Raw genomic sequence first — 23281 nt, 5'->3', positions numbered from 1 at the left:
CACGGGATGTAGAAGATGACGTTCAAGGAGAGATCAGAGGACTGTAGCTCTGTGTTAGGTGAAGGGGGACAGACATGAATATGTAATGAGCCTGCAGGCACTCTCATCTGTCCTGCTGTTACAGCACATGGGCCTTCGTCTCGATTGGTCGTCCTTCTAGAAGAGCATCTGTCAGGCTGGAAGAAACTGAGATTTCACTTATTTACCCCATTGCTCATGTGCGACTGGGAGCGGGGCAGTCAAGTAACTTAAAAGCATATTGAATTTTTTTTAATCTATTTTATTTTATTTTATACCGTTCAATGGTTTGGAGTCGTCGAATGGTCATCCAAGGCTGCAATTATTTGGTCAAAAATACAGTAAAATCAGTAATATTGTGAAATAGTATTGCAATTTAAAATAACTGTTTTCTGTTATTTTAATAATATAAATATTTTAAAATGTAATTTATTCCTGTGATGGCATTACTCCAGACTTCAGTGTCACATGATCCTTCAAAAATCACTCTAATATGCTTATTTGCTGCTCAAGAAACATATGTGTATATATATTTAAGTTAAAGGTGCCCTAGAATTAAAAATGGAATTTATCTTGGCATAGTTAAATAACAAGAGTTCAGTACATGGAAATGACAAACAGTGAGTCTCAAACTCCATTGTTTCCTCCTTCTTATATAAATCTCATTTGTTTAAAAGACCTCCGGAAAACAGGCGAATCTCAACATAACACCGACTGTTACGTAACAGTCAGGGTGTACGCCCCCAATATTTGCATATGCCAGCCCATGTTCAAAGCATTAGACAAGGGCAGGACGTCTGGATGTGCACAGCTGAATCATCAGACTAGGTAAGCAAGCAAGGAAAACAGCGAAAAATGACAGATGGAGCAATAATAACACAACTTCATTTTTTATAAATCTCTCCAACAGCGTGTAATGTTAGCTTTAGCCATGGAGCAAAACCTCTCACTCATTCAGAATCAAATGTAAACATCCAAATAAATACAATACTCAGATAATCCGACGCATGCATGCAGTATGCATGACAAACACTTTGTAAAGATCCATTTTGAGGGTTATATTAGCAGTGTGAACTTTGTTTATGCTGTTTAAGGCAAGCGTGAGCTCTGGGGGCAGAGAGCGCGCGATTTAAAGGGACCGCAACCTGAATCGGCGCATTTCTAATTATGCCCCAAAACAGTTAAAAAAAATTATTAAAAAAAATCTATGGGGTATTTTGAGCTGAAACTTCACAGACACATTCAGGGGACACCTTAGACTTATATTACATCTTGTATAAAAACATTCGATGGCACCTTTAACACATTACATTTGACAGTCCTAAATATACAGTTTCCACAGACTTTTTTGTATGAATATCATTGAAATGTAAAGATGTGCAATTTATTTACTGAAATGTGGCAAGTTTGTATATGTGCAAGCATGAATAATATTGTATGTTTGGTTTGGAGCGACATTAGGATGACTAAATGATGGCAGAATTTTCATGTTTAAGTGAACTATCCCTTTAACTCAAACCCATCAAATCAGCACTCTTTGTAAAGTTAAAAGAAAGCCATGTGAGGGGGTTTCCTCATGCGAGGCTTTCAAAGCGTAGAGAAGGGGCCAAGCATCAAGGATTTCAAAGTGTTTCTTTCATACTTGCCTTAGCATTGAAGATGAAATGCATTTGCTGATGTTGTCCTACACTAACGCTAATACAGCACTGAAGCAGAATGATGAGTCTAAACAAATGAGTCAGTGCCAGTCGATCCGAATTAGAGACATTCAGCAGATGAACGTATAGCTGCTGGGTTTCTCTTCCTCTCTGGAAGGAATCGGTCTGACAAGTCATTTATTTACATGGTAAAAAATGAGAGCATCCGGTTTACCTTCCCCACCTCTCTCTCTGTCTCATAGTTGTTCATCAGTCAAGGGGCAGTACTCGGTTGTAAATCAGAGCGCATCTGAAAAAGCTGAACAGTCCCAATGGAACCGCATTGATGGTCTAGTAATATAGTTCAGCATGCATTTGCATTCGTAGGTCTGTCTCTGGTGGGTAATTGATTGACTTTTTTTGTTAAAGCTCGTGTAGCCCTACTAACACACTGACCTTAATGGATGTTGCTGCCGTCACCTCAGGCGTTAAAACCCTTTCCATCTGGCCCCAAATCAGCCTGGGACAGTCCACGTCATGTGACATATTCTCATTATTTTAGGTGAACCATCAGTGGAGATGTTGTCGCCTTAATTGTTGAAAAGTCATGCAGGGAAGAATTTATTATTGACTTATTTTGCCTGTCACAAGGTCTCATGATACTGCAAAATGCTTTTTTTTTTTCAACTCTAGATAATGATTTTGATCTCCTCATTCACTTTTCCTTCTAAATAAATGCTGTTATTGTATGTGATAGTGTTAAAAATCATTTTCGTTGATTTGAAATAAAGTTGAAATAAAATATAAATCAGATGGTAAAACTTAAATGTGAAAAGCTTAAAAGAAAATTTGAAATCATTTTGGCGACTAACTAAAAAAAAAAAAAGTTAAAGTTTAGTAATAAAATTACTAAAATTAAACTTTAAAAGGAAATTTAAAAAATAAAAATTAACAAAAATGACTAAATCGAATAACAAAACTTAAAGATGGGAAGGTAGCCAGTGTTTTCATAAACACTTTTTGTTAGACTAGTTGAAACTTTCTTCACATCCTGATAAGTCAATAATAAAAGTGGTCTAAATATTTAAAAAAAATTGTGTAACGAAGTTCGTCAATACGGGAAGAAGGAGGCGGGAACCGGCGAACATTCAACAAAACTTTAATTAGAAATAAACAAAGAACAAAACGAAAGTAATGCCGGCAGACCCTCGCGGACGTCTGCCGGCCACACAAACATAATAAAACATAACATAAAGTCCAGGCCTGGTCCTCTCTCGTCCTTCACTGTAGTCGCTCCTCCTTTTATGCTCCCGGAGCTCCTCCGTGAGGGACTCAAGGCCGGTGCGCCTCCCAGGTGAAGCTCATTAACACTCGCGCCACCGGCCTCGCGCCGTTCCCTCACGGCTCTCGCCCGCCCTGGTCGCCACAAATTGCATCTATCTTCTGTGGAAGTCTCAGGATAAAAAAAATGTTTGCATTTGGTCTGAATGCAATGATAGGATTTCCTACCTGCCTGTCAACAAATGTATTTCCATACCTTCCATGCCACCTTTACAGTTCCTCCTGAACCAAAATAACGAGTTTATGCTGTGTTTACACCATGTCGAAATTACCGTAATTAAGATATGACAACCCGTGACATTCATACTTGGAGCTGTTCACATCCTCAGACTCGGATTTATGCGTTTCAACACGGTCAACACCGAAATTAATCTGCAGCAGTCAGGTGGAACAAGTCAGAGCTCTTTAAGTTTTTTTTTCATTCATTATTATCATAATGTTATGTATTTTGAGACAGGAGGCAATTTAACGCCGTCTCTCGTGACGCTTTGCAGACTTTGCTCTGGCTGTGTGCGTTCATGTGTTTTGGAGGAGGCGTGGCTTTGGAGACTCTCTGAAGGGAGGGTGGGATCGTATGCTTTCAAAGCTAGCTTGCCTCTGCGAAATTGCCTACCCTAAATTAAAATGACTGAAAATATTATCATTAAAATTATATAAATAATACTAAAATAAGGCTGGTATATGGCACATTCATAAGCACTGTTTAATGGCCTCTATATACTGTCTGTGGGCAGTAACAGGCTGTAGAAGAGCTGTATTAACACATCTCTCGGGACTGCTTCCACAGATGGGCCTTTTGGATTCTTTTTATGTAAATAACAGTGCTGTACAGTTGGACACAATGACACACACACACCTCCCCCTGCGCCCGTCACTGCTATCTGCAGTCACTTCCATTATTTACCATGTGAATATTTCATGGTGACATCAGTGTTCTGGACGGCCCATGCTGCCAGAGGGGCCCCGCTAATGAGGCACGACGCCCCTCTCAGCTGGTCGCCTCACAGCCGGGCTAAATCTCATGTCTTACTTTTTCTTCTTTATGTCCCACCACAGCGTCTTTCTCTTGGCTGCTTTCAGCGTTGTTGTAAGCAGTTCACAACTAGGGTACATAATTAACCTTCATCCTTAAAAAGGGGGTGAAGAGCCCAGATTAGGGCACTCCTCCAGCCAGACAGAAAGGCAATGTTTAGTGGTGCTTGCCAAGGCATGACTCACTATTACTGCTGTGCATACTTAAAATAAGGGATTTGAACAAACCCAAAATCCTAAGTATTAGGCTTCAGTGTGTAAATCGTCTTGCACCATTGTTCTACGGACATGAATAGCGCTCATTTTTTTTGTCCCATCTATTAATTTATTTAAGTATACTTTCAAATGCAATTCATGCATACAATAACTTAAATGTACCTTTTCTGTGATGTTTTTATTATTATTATTATTATTATTATTATTATTATTATTATTATTTCTGTATTAAAATTGATTCTGGTATTTTTTTGAGGCATAAAATTTAAAAATGTCAGGATGAATCACCTATTCTGATTTCATAATGAAAAAAAGAATAGCATTTTTGAAAATGTTTGACATAATTTTTTATTATTGTGTCTTAGAAAAAATTCAAAAATTCAAAAATGCATACTACTTTTTGAAATACCTGTCTGTCATATCAAAGTCATGTGGTGTGACCAGTCAGTATTGATTATTATTTTTCATATATATATATAATTTTAGTAATCTTATGTGCTTTTTGTCATTTTTAATGTTTTTTTTTTTATATTTTTGTGTAGCTTCATTTTATAATAGTTTTAGTGATTTTAGCACTTCAATTTACTTTAATTCAGTTAATTGCCAAAGAAAAATGTCTAATTTCCATATTTTCATCTAATATATTTATAGCTGTTTATTGAAAAAACATAAAACAGGAAATGACTTCATGACTGTGTCAAGGTCAATAAGTCTATCAGATAATTTGACCTTTTTCATGACAAGGTTAGTTCAGGTTGTGAAATGTCATGTGGTGCGACTCTCCAAAAACTTAAAATATTTATAAATTAATAATTCATGATATTTGTAATAAAGAAAATACATTGTTTTTAAAATATTTTTGAAAATAATGTTAGATAATGTTAAAAAAAAAAAAGTGATATTACTTTTTACATGATGGTTCACCACTGTTTTCTTCAGAAAATCTAGTCTCCCCTCACAATTTAATTTCAGCTGCTTTTACGCTGAATCTGCTGTATATAACAACCCTGAACTGAATCAATTATTTGTATCTGATTTGATCAGTGAAGTTGAAAATAAATCCTTCTTTTCTTCTGCTTGCAGTGAGGGGGTCTTCAAGTGCCCGGAGGACCAGCTCCCACTGGATTACGCCAAGGTAGTAATGCACTCAGCACTAATCTCTGATGTATTCTGCTGTAGAAAAGATTACAGTTCAATCTCCCACAGTCATTTACATCCCTGTACTATACAGTGGAGTTACAGGGGCCTCGTTCTGTACAACTTTCCGTGAGTGGCTCTGCAAGAGTGTACGAAATGCTAATGTGTCAACAAAGGCAGGCTATGTTTGTGAGTCACTGACTGCCACAGGCGCTCACCCCTCGTCCACGCTTCTCAAACCACCCGAGTAATCACACTAATGAACTACCACAGGCGACTCATTTCCCTGGGAATGTGGAAAGGAAGGAAGGAAGGAAGGAAGAAATGGACATGACACATAGATTGGTTTGGAATATGACAATGTATTTTCTGCTACTTTAATGCTGCATAGTATATATATAAAATATATTAAATTGCCCCTATTATGGATTTTTGAAAATTACCTTTCGTGTAGTGTGTAGCAGCTCTAAGTAAATGAAAACGTCCTGCAAATCCCGTATATAAAGTTATTGTAAGAGTCGACTCTGAGTCAATTAAAGGAGTCGTTTGTAAAACAAATCCCAAGCCGTTTTGTTGTGATGTCACAACGTAACATTAGCATATTGCCCGCCCACTTATTGCGCACGCAGACGCCAGGGACAATTAATTTTTTCAACAATACCAGTACAGTACAATCTTTTGTTGTGTCCCCGTCATTTTACTGACGACTGCTTCTCAAACCTCGGGGAGTTTAACGCAGGATTCACAAAACGCTTAGTCTTAAAATATGGATCAATGCCCAGTTTATTTCAACCAGCTTGCTCCTCTGAATCTCAACCTGTAAGTATGATTAATAATTGATGATTATATTTTCTAGCGATCGTTCAAAAATTCAGTTTTGTATGTTATGTTATGTAACGTACACCCTAGTCTGTATGTCTCCTGCTAGCAGGCTAACTCACGTTTCTGTAGTTCTGCTATTCAGATGTGGGTCCGATATTGTCTAAAAATTTGTCGATTCATTTGTCAATTGTAAACAACATACAAAACAAACAGTATTTTTCCTCTGCGTTTTTATTATTACAGTAGAGTGGAGCTCTATCTGTATTGTAATAGGATGTGAAGATGCTAGTCCGCGCTAACTAGTTGAAGTATTATCTCTGTAAACAGTAAACAATGTAATGTCAAACAATGATATAGCCATTTTTCTTTGTTAATAGTTATGATGAAAAAGTCTGTGTACACATCTGGTCTAAATGTTTATCTTATGTTAGAGGTTTTCAGCTTCGCTTGGCATTCTGATACAGTTCCTACAGGAGCACTTACATAAAGTATAACAGTGGCGCTGCTATCACGTCTTATAAATAATGCAAACTAAGGTGACACTTACCTTATAGAAATGTCCTACTCCAGTCATGATTGCGAATCAGTTTCTGGTTGATCGACTACTTTAGACGTTTCGTCGTCGGACTCGGGTTCGAATTGATGCTAAAATCGATGCTATCTTTTCTGTCCATACATTGTATACAATGTCTTGCGAATTGATAGCTGTCATTCAGTTATAGCAATGGGCACATGGTGCGCGCAGTGGACCAATCAGAGCAGTGTAGTCTCACAGAAATGAGGGGTTTAGAGAGACTGATTCTTTGAACTGCTTCAAACGAATTGTTTACCAATCTTTGAGAACTGAGGTGAAATTAAATGGATATTATGAGAAAATGAAAGTGTTTTTTGACCTTGCATGCATGTAAACCTGTTGTAGGAGACTCCCAAAACAATAATAGGAACATTTAAAAAGGCATAATAGGGGCACTTTAAAGGATTAGTCCACTTTTAAATACACTTTTCCCGATAAATTTACTCACCCCTATGTCATCCAAGATGTTCATGTCTTTCTTTCGTCAGTCGAAAAGAAATGAAGGTTTTTGAGGAAAACATTCCAGGATTTTTCTCCTTACAGTGGATTTCAATGGCTACCAACAGATTGAAGGTCAAAATTACAGTTTCAGTGCAGCTTCAAGGGCTTTAAACGATACCAGATGAGTAATAAGGGTCTTATCTAGCGAATCGATTGGTCATTTTTGAAAAAAATACAACCGTTTATGCTTTATAAACAAAATATCGCCTTGAACGCACTTTCCGCTTCCGCATTCTTCATGACGCTTACGCTGAATGTTCTACGCCTTCCCTATTCTACTTACGGAACGAACGCGGCGCCAGTTTAGTTTTTTTCCGTAACTTGAATAGGGAAGGCGTAGGACATTCAGCGTAAGCGTTATGAAGAATGCGGAAGCAGAAAGTACGTTCAATGCGATATTTTGTTTATAAAGCATAAACGGTTGTATTTTTTTCGAAAATGACCGATCTCATCTGGTATCGTTTAAAGCCCTTGAAGCTGCACTGAAACTGTAATTTTGACCTTCAATCTGTTGGTAGCCATTGAAATCCACTGTAAGGAGAAAAATCCTGGAATGTTTTCCTCAAAAACCTTCATTTCTTTTCGACTGACGAAAAGAAAGACATGAACATCTTGGATGGCATGGGGTGAGTAAATTTATCAGGAAAAGTGTATTTAAAGTGGACTAATCCTTTAAGTCTCAACTGGAAAACATTTAGTATGATAAATGGGACATAAAATGTGCATAAAAATAAAAAAATTCATAAGGTACAAAAAATGTTTTCTTTCTAGAACTAGAATAAGATCTAAAAATAAAGAAAGATAGCATGATTATATACTGTAACACCAAAGAATGAGAGGAAGGGGGAAAAAAAACGGAAGATGCATTAATTTTTTTTTTTAAATAAAAAGGTCAATCTCTTCATTAAGGTGTTAAATATTAATACAGTAGCCTCTGCTGTAAGCATTTCCCTTTCGCAAAATATTTCAGTATTTGCAGTTTAGCTAATCTACACCATGCCACATTAAAGAAGGAATTTCACCAAATCTTTAATTAAAGTATTGGCTAATTATTCATTTTATCCTTTAGTTAATTAATCCAGTTGAGCTGGGAAAAATGCCACAAGAGTCGGCGTTCTTTAAAGAGTCATTTTTCTCATGCGGTGCCCCAGAGAGTGAGATTACGAAACCTCAGAGTTCTCTGCAGATGATCAATATACTGTATCATGAATTTAACAACAATGATTTTAAAGCTACTCTAAATCAGCTATTTTCATTTGATGGGTGGGTTGAAAAATAAAAATTGGCTGCAATACAAATGACTATATAATCGTACGCAAAATGCTTCCCAAAACTGTTGTTGCTGATGTCAAAAACTGCATTGTCAGTTTCTATGATGTTTCTTGGCATAAATTCATCTCCCACTTATCCAAATTTCAGCCCTATTAATGTGGTTTTTAAGCAAACTCTTCTAACATCTGAGTCATCTTCTCATGCAGCGCGTTTGACACGCTTCTGGAAGGGCACATGCACGAAGTTAAACCTGTTCTGTGTTGGAAAGAGCTTTAGCACACTAATCCGTTGAAACTGTGATTTGCATGAAGTCAGGGGGATAACTCTACTCATCCTGGAAAGCCTGGAGTGCTGCAGGAGGGGTGTCTGATGCTCATGAGGCCTGAATACACACAATTATTGCACAAGCAGTAATTTTTAAAGACCTGACAGCCGCCCAGTCACCCACAGATTACCCATCCACCTCCGCAGGGCTGTCGTTCTGTGCCTGTCTTTGCCTGTTTGAGGTTGGGTTCACGCCACGTCTCATGTCTCATTTGGTACACCTACTCTGTCAAAACTATAAAGTGAATAAATACACTAGCGTTGAAAAGTATGGAATCAGCGCAATTTGTAAGAATTTAATAGTTTTATTCAGCAAATTTGCATTAAATTGATAAAGCAGTTGACTTGCAACTAACCAGTTTTATACAGAAGATTTGCTTTCATGCATGTTATTTTTAATCTACAAATCTTCCAAAAATTCTCAGTCGTTGTGTATATGACAGGATGGCACTGTTGCGAGAGTTTATCTTAGTATGCCAGGAAATCTGTCAATGAAAATGAATGTGTGCGTGTGTTGCTGGGAGGGTGAGAAGGGGGATGTATGGGAAGACATGGGTGGCGAACGGCCACGTCTGCAGTGCTGTCTCACGTGCTGTTGTAATACAGCAGATCTGTGTGTGTATGTAAATCCTGCCGGATTTGGGCTGATTGGATGGAGTACCGTCTCATCCTTCATCGACTTTATGGCTGAAGGGAAGATGCAATAGCCGCTGGATGCGACGTACACACACAGACGCACGTGTGCACACTCGTTTCACGGGGCTCTAGTTGAGACCATCCATCTCCGTGAAATTGAATTTGATCATGCAGCAGTGTATTTGTGTTTTTGACAAAACATTATTCTTTTCCCTGTCTCTCAAAATCCATTTTACGCTTTGCAGTTTTTCATGGTGTTTGTTATTTATGTAGAATAACAGTATAAAGGCATCAACATACGACTGACTATGAATGACCAAAAAAGCGCATTTTAAATGTATAATATTTTTTCAATTAAAAATATTGAAGAATTTTAGAAATCTAGACGGTCATCTTTCTTTAGAAATTGGGCTTGTTATAGATGATTATACAGTATATGAAGTACATTTTCTGTTGGTTATGGCAGCAGTAATTCATCAAATTATAATCAACTGATGGAGAAGAGCATTATAACCCAACATATATCTTGAATTTAGATGTTTTTAGAGCCAGTTCAGGTACAGTACAGTCCAAAAGTTTGGAACCACTAAGATTTTTAATGTTTTTAAAAGAAGTTTCGTCTGCTCACCAAGGCTACATTTATTTAATTAAAAATACAGTAAAAAACAGTAATATTGTGAAATATTATTACAATTTCAAATATCTGTGTACTATTTAAATATATTTGACAAAGTAATTTATTCCTGTGATGCAAAGCTGAATTTTCAGCATCGTTACTCCAGTCTTCAGTGTCACATGATCCTTCAGAAATCATTCTAATATGCTGATTTGCTGCTCAAATAAACATTTATGATTATTTTCAATGTTGAAAACAGTTGTTTACTTTTTTTTTCAGGATTCCTTGATGAATAGAAAGTTCAAAAGAACAGCATTTATCTGAAATACAAAGCTTCTGTAGCATTATACACTACCGTTCAAAAGTTTGGGGTCAGTAAGAATTTTTATTTTTATTTTTTTTAAAAGAAATTAAAGAAATTAATACTTTTATTCAGCAAGGATGCATTAAATCAGTCAAAAGTGGCAGTAAAGATATTTATAATGTTACAAAAGATTAGATTTCAGAAAAACACTGTTCTTTTGAACTTTCTATTCATCAAATAATCCTGAAAAAAAAATATTGTACACAAATATTTTGTACAATTGTACACATTAAATGTTTCTTGAACAGCAGATCAGCATATTAGAATGATTTCTGAAGGATCATGTGACACTGAAGACTGGAGTAATGATGCTGAAAATTCAGCTTTGCATCACAGGAATAAATTACTTTGTGAAATATATTCAAATAGAAAACAGTTATTTTAAATTGTAATAATATTTCACAATATTACTGTTTTTACTGTATTTTTAATTAAATAAATGTAGCCTTGGTGAGCAGACGAAACTTCTTTTAAAAACATTAAAAATCTTAGTGGTTCCAAACTTTTGGACTGTACTGTATGTGGATTGCAATATTGCACTTCATTCATCACAATTTTTTGTGGGTATATTTGCTTAATTTTGTTACCTAATTTCAATTGGAATAATTTAATTACTAAATACAGCAGCGCTAAAACAACAGGGACAATTCATTATTATGGAATTCCCCCACAGTGTCAGTATTGACTCAAATTGTGTCAGAATTACAAAAACTGGGTGTGAATTTAATTTATACACAATAAAAAAAAAAACAATTTGTAAATAAATCAGTTTCCATCCCAAGTGAACAATATTGCAACTTCCAGGAAAATTGCAGTGAAATATAAAATAAAAATTCAAAGCAGAGATGAAAAATTGTATTTAAATTACTTATTTTATTATTATTGTATATTTTTTAATTATTATTTATTTGCATTTTGGTTTCCTTACAGAGTTTCTATCTGATATCCCAAAATCTGCATATAAATATGTGGATTTGGAACCTTAGTATTGACAAGTTGTCACAAGTCAATGTGGCTTTACAAATGCACGACACAAAAGATACGAAGTAACAGTCTTTAATCTAACAAGACGAACACTCGGAATGATAACATAGGCTTTCCACACATTAACAAAGACAACACAGAACAATGAAAGAATTAACAGAGGGTTTAAACACACACAGGGATCATTAACGGAACAAGAAACAGGTGTGTAACTCAATCAGAAAGAGTTAATAGAGATAAACTAGTAATAAGAACTCAGGCAAACAGTGACAGGGAACATTGAAAACAAAACCAAAACACAACATAACCCTGACACAAGTGTCAATAATGACTCAAATTATCTGTCAGAATTGCAAGATACCACTGAAAATAATGCGATAAAGATTGTGAAATGTTATGAAAAACTACCCACGTAGCCAAGTTACACAGTTATTGTGTTTTATGGTCAGTCATTGCTGTCATTTCCGTGTACTCAAGTATTCACACCCATCTGTATGAATGACATGATTTTAACTAATTATATAAACAGACAATCCCCTTTTACTGTGGGAGAAGCCACAGGCGTATACTGTGCCATAGTTAATAAGTGAACGTTTAAACCCAGACCTCTGTCCTGTCCTTGAGTGGTTAATATATGAGTGTGTTTAAAGAGAGGAGACAGCGTTGATTAATGTGTCCTTGGTGTAATGGTGTGTTATAGATCTATCCTGACCCTGAGCTGGAGCAGCAGATACTGGCACTGGCCATCCGCTGTATTCACAGTGAAGAGGGCTGCCGCTGGACCGGCCAGATGAAACAGCTACAGGTAATGATGCTTTTCTCTTTTTATGACACATTCTCTTTGTCCAGTCGTGCTTTGTTAAAATTGTAGTCTCCTAACATAGCATCTGCTTGCGATGGCAGTATTGTCTGCTAGCTAGCATTGATTTGTTTGAATGTGTTGTTGTGTTAAAGGGATATTCCACCCTAAATAAAAAAAATTATGTCACCATGAATGTACATTACAAAGCATACTTGTCTGTTTCTTTCCCAGAGCCACTTCTCGACCTGCGCCTTCAACGTGATCCCCTGCCCCAACCGCTGCTCCGTCAAGCTGACGCGCAGAGACCTGCCCGAACACCTGCAGCACGACTGCCCCAAGCGCAAGGTCAAGTGCGAGTTCTGCGGGAGCGAGTTCACAGGAGAGGCCTATGAGGTATCGTGGTCAAATCACATCCAAGACAGATTGTTATAGAATGCTGCAGGTCTGTTTTAGAGTTCTAAAACCTGGAAAGAAGCATTTTAGCACTTCCGGTTCCATCGCTCTAATGCTGCGTTCACACCGAACGTGTCTGGGGCGTCTGAGGCGTCTGATTTACATGTTAAGTCAATGTAAACGCGCGTCTAGGTGTCCTGCGGCGCGAATCGGCCGTTGACGCGCGAATGGCGCGGCGCGAATTGAGCGTTCACGCGGCTGACGCGCGAATTGAGCGTCTGACGCCCAAACGCCCCAGTTGAAAAATCTGAACTTTGGCGTAAATTCGCGGCGCATTAACCAATCAGGGACTCTGCTTTGGTAGTAACGTGTTTATGATGTGATCAGCGGTGGAGACCAGAACAAAGATGTCACTGTGTGTGGCCACCCTGAGCTCTATGATGTGTCATTATATTTTTATCGAGACAGGAATAAAAAGGACCTTGCCTGGAAGAGAATAAGCGAAGAAATCGGACAATCTGGTTAGTTGTAAAACTTTTTGCATGATTTTAGCCGTTGATACTAGCCCACCTTCAAAAGCCGGCCGGCATAACCGAGTTAAATTGCCGCTACAGGTTTCCAACTGACGAGATTATGTGTTTATTCAGAGGATCTGTGCAGAAAGAGATGAAAGCCCCTCCCATGACGCCAATTCGCATCTGAACACACTTTGTTTAGACGCGCGAATTGAGCGAATTTTACGCGCGTCCGAAGCGTCTGACTTCAAAATGTTCAAGCTTCCAACTAGACGCGTCTGGCGCGAATTTGACGCCCCAGACGCGTTCGGTGTGAACGCAGCATTAAGTCATTGTTTCTTTAAATGTGTTTTTGGTTAATTGTCTGAAATATCCCAGATAGCACAGTTACGTCTTTAAGATATCTGCTAAAGAGCGCTTAAAGGGTTAGTTCACCCAAAAATGAAAATTCTGTCATTTACTACTTACCCTCATGCCGTTCCACACCCGTAAGACCTTCATTAATCTTCAGAACACAAATTAAGATATTTTAGTTGAAATCCGATGGCTCCGTGAGGCCTGCATAGGGAGCAATGGACACTTCCTTTCTCAAGATCCATAAAGGTACTAAAAACATATTTAAATCGGTTCATGTGAGTACAGTGGTTCGATATTATAAAGCGACGAGAATATTTTTGGAGCGCCAAAAAAAACTAAATAACGACTTAACGACACGCGATCTGAATCATGATTCGATACACTGATTCATAATGCTCCGATGCTTCATGAAGCAGTGTTTTGAAATCGGCCATCACTAAATAAGTCGTTATTTTGTTTTTTTGGCACTCCAAAAATATTCTCGTCGCTTTATAATATTAATATTGAACCACTGTACTCACATGAACCGATTTAAATATGTTTTTAGTACCTTTATGGATCTTGAGAAAGGAAGTGTCCATTGCTCCATATGGAGGCCCCACGGAGCCATCGGATTTCAACTAAAATATCTTAATTTGTGTTCTGAAGATTAACGAAGGTCTTACGGGTGTGGAACAGCATGAGGGTAAGTAATAAATGACAGAATTTTCATTTTTGGGTGAACTAACCCTTTAATGGAAAACATCTGTTGTGTAGAAACATCTGATAAACGTCTTAGAAAAGCAGTTTTACATACATTCTAAATCGTAAACATCTTAAAAACGTTTTCTAAATGTCTATTTAACATCTGACATGAAACTTCTTAGAGACATATTGCAGATGAGCAAACACTCTAAAAATACATCTTGCAGATGTAAAGCAGACATCAAATAGACGTCTTCGTGATGTACATGTGCTGTGGTTAACACAAGCTCAATGACAAAATACATTAGTAATACCTCACTCTGAACTTTTTAAGCTTTTACATGTCTTGAAAAAGACACATGCTAACTTCCTATCAAGTGGCTAAATGGGAATACAGAGGTCGTCACAAACTGACTTTGCTGTGTTTACACTCACGCTCTATTCTAATTCAAACTTTCCAACTTTATATTAAGATTGAAAGAGTTCTTTACTTCTGCCAATTGCATTTAGACTTGTGTTCATTTGCGAAGATTATCTTGATGAAAAAAATCATAAACTTTTGTTGGTCACAGAGCTCATTTTCTACAACAATCCAAATGTCAATGGAAAAATCCTATTTGCTTTTGTTGAAGGAACCCGGGTGACGCTAACTTAATCTCTGCAGCACTCTGTTGTTTGGAATATTAGTCTTTTAGATGCATTAGCGTAGCTTTCTTGTTTGATTACTGTCAGTTTGTCAAGTCATCTTCAATACAGATTGTTTCAAAGCAGCTTCACAGTGATGATAGGAAAATGAATGGACAGAGATTGTTTTGGCTTTACAGCAGCTCTAAGAAAAAGTTATTATCGAGATACAGTTGGTTTTTGAATGAATCAGTTCCGTTGTAATAATTGTTCATTATTAACTTAGGAGCCACTTAAATGACACCTTTTTAACTGAAAACAGAAGAGTTTTAATGCGTTCTTGCCATTCATTTACGTGTTTAGTCTAAAGGTTTGTGCGTTTGAATGTGTATGTGCACAGACGCTTAGTCTTTTTTACAAAGCGACATTGCCAAATTACTTGTCTGGCCCGCATAATACAGAAAAATTAGTCGTTTCTGCGGATATATGCAAACTTGAATCATTTTGAATAGATTGATATAGAGTTTGTGCTCTATAATATGAATTGCTACATGAAGGAAGAGGCCTGTGTGCTTCTCACCATGGTGTAATTCTGCAATGTGTGAACTCTAAGAATTCATAATTAGCAAATTGGCAGCTTGCTATCATAGTAGCACAAGGACCAGGGTTGTTCGCTAATATAGTGCCACTCCTATTTTTATACATGTAATAGAAACCTCACATTGTATAAAAGAGACATTTAAGCCTTTTAATTGCATTTTATGAGAATCTTTCTTGTGTGTCCTGGGTAGGCTGCAAAATTGCACTAAATTGTTACCGTTTATGATTAAAGAACCGTTTTATTTGGGATATGCCGCTTAACAGCCAGTGGTGATGTTTGTCTGTCTCTTTGCGTCATGAAATTGCTTGCAAGGCAGATATTACACAACCATTCTAATTAAGGCTAGAATACCCGATTTGAGGTTTGGGAGAGTCAATACTAGCAAATTTTGGGCAGTCATAGTTGACATTTCACAGAAAATTTTCACAGAGGATTTTAAACATGTTTGATATTTTGAGCCAATTTTAGAACACATTTTGTTTACATTTTTTCATCCGTCTCCTAGCAAGGAATTGCATGTTTCTGTGCAAGTTTGTGTTTGGAATGACTTGAAAGTTTGTTAGTGAGGCATTTAATGTATAATGCCCAGTATTTCTCTGTAACCATTTACAAAGTCAATAAGTGTATGATTCTTAGAGTTCTTACTTTTTGGCATTGATCATATACTCTAAAAATAAAGGTTCCATTAAAGAACAAGTTGGGTTCCTCAAAGAATCTTTATTGGAACAGTTCTTAAAAGAAGTTTTTTCTTCACTCTTAAAAATAAAGGTTCTTTATTGCCATTTACTGTTCCATGAAGAACCTTTAACATCCATAGAACATTTCCATTCTATTGAAGAACTGTTCACTTAAAGGTTTTTTGGGGAACCAAAATTGGTGATTCTATGGCATCACTGCGAAAACCCCATTTGAAACCTTTATTTTTAAGAGTATAGTGTCAAGAACTTTTTAATAATCTGAAGAATTCCACTATAAACAACCTTTTGTGCAATAGAAATGCTCTGTGGATGTTAAAGCTTCTTAAAGGGTTAGTTCACCCAAAAATGAAAATAATGTAATTTATTATTCACTCTCATGTCGTTCTACACCCGTAAGGCCTTCATTCATATTTGGAACCCAAATTAAGATATTTGATTAAATCTGATGGCTCAGTGAGGCCTGCATTCAAAGCAATGACATTTCTCAAGATCCATAAAGGTACTAAAAACATATTTAAATCAGTTCATGTGAGTTCAGTAGTTCTACCTTAATATTATAAAGCTACCCAAAATATCGACACTTTAACAATATAGTGATGGGCCGATTTCAAAACACTGCTTCGGAGCTTTACGAATCGAATCATTGATTCAGATCTCCTATCAAACGGCTAAACTGTTGAAATCACGTGACTTTGGCGCTCCTAGTCACTGATTCGATTCGTAAAGCTCCGAAGCAGTGTTTTGAAATCGGCCCATCACTATATTGTTGAAAAGTTGTTATTTTGGCGCACAAAAATATTCTCGTCGCTTTATAATATTAAGGTAGAACTACTGAACTCGCATGAACTGATTTAAATATGTTTTAGTACCTTTATGGATCTTGAGAGAGAAAATGTCATTGCTGTGAATGCAGGCCTCACTGAGCCATCAGATTTCATCAAAAATATCTTAATTTGTGTTCCAAAGATGAATGAAGGCCTTACGGGTGTAGAACGACATTATTTTCATTTTTGGGTGAACTAACCCTTTAATGGGACCATTGATGCACCATCTATAGGCCCCCTCTACACTGTAAAGACTGTGTTGGGATGGATGTTGATGGTTCAGCCGACAAAAAAGAGTGCCACGACAGCGCCAAACCATATCATTTCATTTATGCAGAACCTAAACTAACCTAAATCTTCAACACTGGTTTTCTTTGCAAGCACTGGTATTATCTTCAGAAAATGCAAATCTAGTTTCTTTTCTTCCTCTCACATCTCCATCCCTTTTCATGTCCCTCAGAACCACCAGGGCATCTGTCCGCAGGAAAGCGTGTACTGCGAGAACAAGTGTGGTGCAAGAATGATGAGGAGACTATTATCCCAGCACACCATGACAGAATGCCCCAAACGCACGCAGCCTTGCAAGTACTGCGGAAAAGAGTTTGTCTACGACACCATCCAGGTGAGTGACACGGCACAGCAAACCTCTACACACAAATCATTCAGTGCTTTGACTTGGCTTCAGCTGTGGTCTTGCATCTGTACGACAGAAAAATGGATACAAATAGTGTTTGCTTGTTGACTTTTTTGTGTGCACGTCCAACGCCGGGTGCTAATGGAACAGTAGTCGCTTAGTGGTGAATTAAAGGGGTTTTGAGGCTCCACAGGGTGGGATGGCAGTGGGCCTGTGACTACATAAATGCTGGCTTTCATTCTAGATTCTAGGTTTGGTGCCAACCACAGCTTGGACTGGCCTTGCTTCTTTTCATAACACCTGCGTTCACACACATAGAGATATACATCCTGAAAACACTGTGAGATTCAGCAGCCCAGCTAACACAAACACACTAGCTCTGTTCCAAAACACTGCCTCGCCACATCTGTCATGGAACTTCATAAGTGACCAAAAAGGAGTGCTCTACATAAACAGCAAATCACACAAATAGCGCTCTGCATGAAAGACTAGATTTGTAGGTGATTTTCAATAAATTTTGATGTTAGCATGTTGCTAAGCTAACAGAATGATAGCCTGCTAAGCATAAAATTATACTGAAGCACACTAATTACACTGAATAGGGCTGCACGATTAACCGAAATGAAACCGAAATCACGATATACCTATAAATATAAATTAAGTAATAAATATTGTACAGCCCTACAAATAAGCACAGCAAACCTGGAGCTTTTTTTTTTTTTTAAATCACATTTTAGCAATGACAGTTTCTGTCAGAAAGAAATCACAATTTGATACTTTTCAGTACTGAAGGAAAAATATGTATATTTTTGTTTACATTTGTCATTTTTTGTTATGTTTACATTTCTCTCATGTTGTCCGCCATCTTGGATTTCACTGACCACAGGGCGTTTAAATGGATGCATTTAATGCTGCTTCAGAATTTAGTTAAAATGAGGGTTAATTAAGTGTAATTAAGTGTAATTAAGTCACCTACCTTTTTGCACAGCACTTTGATGCCTTATGAACGCCTATGATTCCTTAAAATACTGCCTCTGTAGGCACCTATAGGTGTTGGAACAAAAAAATGGATCTTTTAATTTCCTTATACAGAGGAGGATTCACATTTCATGTTTTTTTTTCTTTTTTCTTTTATGCGTAGTTTTTTTATTACTTTATGACTAACATTTGGCCTACACTTCAATCCAAAGCCTAAACTTTCATCAATATGCGAACTGAACCCAAGACTTTTGCTTTCCTAGTGTCATGCTACAGGAACACGAGTGCAGCGACTCTCATGATGATTTCATGAATCCATGCATATTTTAGCTCTCACGCCTCAGTACTCAAGCTGTTATTGCTCAAGAAATCACAGCACAACCTACAGATTCACGTCAATGCTGACTGTTGCCTTTCATCTCACAGAACCACCAGTACCACTGCCCTCGCTTTCCTGTGCAGTGTCCTAATCAATGCGGCACCCCAAACATTGCACGTGAGGATCTGGCGAACCACGTGAAGGAGAGCTGTGGCAGCGCGCTGATCCTTTGCCCCTTCAAGGAGGCCGGCTGCAAACACAGAGTGAGTCCTATGCTGTAACTTCACTGCATTTAGTATGTGCTGCCTTATGCAGTTTTCCTTCCTCCACACCTGTAAAAAAAAAAAAAGTCTGTATCAGTAAAAAAATTCTTTGAAGCTTATAGTAGAAGACTGTTTTTAAGGATGGGCTGTCTTCTGTGAGATATCATATTTTCTAGTTTTTGAGATCAAGGGAGTTTGGGGAATTACGTTTTTAATGCACTTTGCAGGCATCACTGTCAACAACGTTACTGTGGCGTGTTTCTGTCTCCTGTCTTTACTTGCAGTATTAAGTCCTGAGAGTATGGAGAACTAGCGATGCTAGTTAAAAGGGGGAAAAAAAGAAATTTAAAAGGAATTATGAGTTTATTCATTGAAAAAAAAAAAAATACAACTTTAAAAATATAATAAATTACTTTTCACAGTTTTCCAAACACAATTGTTAAACGTAACAGTAAAATAATAAATCATTTACTTATTTACGTTTGTTTTTTATTAATACGTTGAAAAATATAAGTAAATGTAACAGTGAAATAATTAATCACTTTTCAAATTGACAAATAGACATATTTCAGTTGTTTTTATAATTCAAGTTTAAGTACTTGAATTAGTTCAAATGTAACAGTAAAATAATTTATTAATAAATCACTTTTCAAATTGTCAAATTTGTAAATACTTAATATTCTTAAATGTTGCATTTAAAATTATTAATTAATAATGATTTGTTAAGTAAATAGTTAAACAGTAATTAAATGATTTTAAATATGTTTTTTATGAGTTTAGATTTTTTTTAATTTGTTCATTAATACATTGAAAATTGTAGTTAAATGTAGCAGTAAAATAATTAATAAAATACCTTTCAAATGTACAAATAAGTAGACGCATTACAACTGTTTATATAGTTCATGTTTCAAAATTGAGTTAGATGTAACAGTAAAATGATCACATTTTAAATTGACAAATAAGTAGATATTTTAAACTGTTTAATTAATCAGAAAGTAATTTGTAAATGTTTTATATTTTTAAATGTTGCATCAATTATCAATTAGCTAGTTTAAAAAAAAAATTTTAAATATGTAATTTTATTTGTCAGCTTGAAAACCTTATTTATTTATTTACATTTTTATTTTTGAATTAATACACTGATACATCGATTCATTGATTTGTGTCAAATTAAATATGATGTCTACAATGATGATCAAGGTCTATATTTTAGATCAAAACAAGATGAGCACATTTTAGTCAAGATTCAAATTCACATTATGCTAATGTAAATGTTCTGTGCTCTGGTTTCTAGTGCCCAAAGATGGCAATCGGACGACACCTGGAGGAGAGCACAAAATCCCACCTAACCATGATGTGTAGTTTGGTGGGGCGGCAGCGGCAGGAAATCATGGAGCTGAGACGTGAAATGGAGGAGCTGTCGGTGAGTCACGACGGCGTTCTCATCTGGAAACTGACCGACTACTCGCGTAAGCTGCAGGAGGCCAAACTCCGCAACAACCACGAGTTCTTCAGCCCGCCCTTCTACACGCACCGCTATGGCTACAAGCTGCAGGTGTCCGCATTCCTGAACGGCAACGGCAGCGGAGAGGGCTCGCATCTGTCCATCTACATCCGCGTGCTGCCCGGCGAGTACGACAACCTGCTGGAATGGCCCTTCTCCTACAAGGTGACCTTCTCCATTTTGGACCAGAGCGACCCGTCGCTGTCCAAACCTCAGCATATCACGGAGACCTTCAACCCTGATCCCAACTGGAAGAACTTCCAGAAACCGTGCAGCAGCCGGAACTCGCTGGACGAGAGCACGCTGGGTTTCGGCTACCCCAAGTTCATCTCGCACGAGGAGATCAAGAAGAGGAACTACATCCGTGACAACTCCATCTTCCTCAAAGCTTCCATAGAGATCCCACAGAAAATCATGGCCTGAGGACGTTTATTGGGACGTTTTGTCTTGACGTACATCTTTACGGACCCTTCTTCCTCTCAGAAACTCTACCGAAAGACTCAGAGCTCGTCTATCTGGTTATTTGGCTGGTTTTGAGGTATCTACATGTAGAAGTGTTTCGCAAAATCATCACTTTAAAACGTTTTGGATTTGCTTTCTAACACTCTCTTCCTCAATTTACAGCAACGCCTTTGGACATTCAGTAGTGCCTAGAACATTTATTTTAATTTAAATGTTATTTTTAAAGCGTGATTTATGTTATTTCTCTCACAAATGTCAAGTGAACGATTGAAGCGGACTGTGAAAGGCTATTCGTAACCTTTGCACTTTGAGAATGTTCTTCGGAGGCGAGGCAACGGAGCTCTGCGACACGATGGCAGGCATTCGGCGTACACACACTAACCCTCTTTTTTACCCTTTCGTGTACACGTTTTCGCCCAGCACCGGTCCTTGATAAGAAACTCAATGGAAACTCAAGAGAACGTTCATTTCCTGCTTAACTCGTTTTAAGTAAACTAACAGCTGTGAACTAAATGTAGCTTAACTCGCTCTAGCGGTTCGAGACACAACGGTGCATTGTAGTATTTGATGATATGTTATGTTTTTCAATGCTAGATTACATTTGGGACCGATTCTGAGGTGCTAAGGCATGGTGGCAAGCTTTTTTCGTCATTGTACAGTGGGAAACGACACATTTTTCAAGCTCATGCACTCCGGTTTGGATCGAAAGCCATGCGAGAGATTGTTTACATTCAGTCTGTGGGTGTTTGTGAGGGTTGCATTCACAGGTCACATGATCTTTGACACGGACCAGTTTTTTGTACTGTATACCTGTATTCTTAACCAGCGTGTGAGGGCTTGTTACGTTGTGGCGGAAAGACGAGCAAAAGGAACCAAATTTTTTTTAATATGTGAAAAGAAAAAAATGTGAGCAACCTGTTGCGTTTGTGTCATAAACAGAGGGGGATTTCGAATGTGAACTCTGGACTCATGCTCAGTTGACTCTTTCTGTTCTTTGTCTTACTCTGTCGGTCGCTGGCAGATGATGAATAGAAAGGTGCGGGCACTCGCAACGGCCGCCCCAAAGCGCGTCGAGTGCGAGGGCGTCATATTCGAGTGGCGCTGGTAGCCATGGTTACCCGTGCCCGCTAAAGCAGCATGTGAACGAGAGGAGAGTTCTTCCATGTGCCTGAGGAAGATGAGCCTTGTGCAATATGGCTGCCATTGCTCCATACAGGACTTTGTCGATACTTATTATTATATATTATATGTGAATACTAATAAAAAAAAACATGCAAAAGCACATTCTTCTTCACATTTAATCTTGCTATGATACCAGCTAATATTTTGCAATGATTTTGAGAAAACCTGGGGGAAAAAAAAACAAAAGACATTTTTGCTAAGATTCTGTATTTTACAAAGTACTTCAGATGTTTTCTACAACTCTTTTTGACGATGAGTTTCGGGGGCTGTACCTTGACATTTTATGGACCCTTTTTATGTTTCACGTCTGTGGCATTTGCTCGGTCGTTTTGTTTTGTCTGGTTTGGATTTTGCATATTATGTCTGTATTATTTCCTCTTGAGAAGTATTTATTTTAAAGCGCCATGACATAAGCTTGAAAGGAAATGGTGCAGATGTTTTTATATGTTGATTTGATGATTGCTTGTCAGATATCACTTGAAATAAAACTATGTCTACAAGGTCTGCTCTGATCAGGTGTTGTCTCTTAATGTTGCTGGAAAAAGCCCTCTGAGCTCAAATCTAAAAAGTTTACATGGCCCGCAGTCGCAAATTTTTACCAATCCCGCAGGAGCCGCCCACAAGACCAGCAACACAAAGCTTTTGTAGAAGAAACAACCCACAGTTGACCAAAAAAGAACAGTATATTCTCTAATTTAGTCTCAACTAACTTTAAAAGCTTTCCATAAGCCTCGTTCAGACTCAGTCCAAATCCAGTTTTTGTGCATATTGAAATCTAATCATATTTAGCAAGTGTGAATGGCAAAAAATCAGTTTACAAATCCGTTTTGATCTACATTCACATGTGGATTTCTGGAAATCTGTTTCAGTCTGACCACTCTGATTGTTTTTTGTGTGGTTTATGGCTACATTCACACTGTCTAAATCTGGATTGGAATCTGATCTAAAATAATTGACTGTCCATATC

General features: G+C 37.5%; 1 protein-coding gene across 1 annotated transcript in view; it reads left to right on the top strand.

Annotated features, from left to right (window-relative positions):
• The window catches only part of traf4a (tnf receptor-associated factor 4a), a 50273-nt gene extending 27455 nt beyond the window's left edge, over window positions 1-22818 (top strand). Inside the window, exons 2-7 of the mRNA XM_048160252.1 lie at window positions 5328-5379; window positions 12175-12279; window positions 12508-12669; window positions 17433-17594; window positions 19011-19166; window positions 20461-22818. Coding sequence (XP_048016209.1) covers window positions 5328-5379; window positions 12175-12279; window positions 12508-12669; window positions 17433-17594; window positions 19011-19166; window positions 20461-21093 — 1270 coding nt within the window. The 3' untranslated portion in view covers window positions 21094-22818. The remainder of the gene's footprint in view (window positions 1-5327; window positions 5380-12174; window positions 12280-12507; window positions 12670-17432; window positions 17595-19010; window positions 19167-20460) is intronic.
• Window positions 22819-23281: the final 463 nt, after the last annotated feature.

This window comes from Megalobrama amblycephala, linkage group LG16 (genome assembly GCF_018812025.1).
Source record: "Megalobrama amblycephala isolate DHTTF-2021 linkage group LG16, ASM1881202v1, whole genome shotgun sequence".
Classification (NCBI taxonomy): Eukaryota; Metazoa; Chordata; class Actinopteri; order Cypriniformes; family Xenocyprididae; genus Megalobrama; species Megalobrama amblycephala.
The sequence above is the reverse complement of the archived record's forward strand: the minus strand, read 5'-3'. Positions and strand labels throughout refer to the sequence as shown.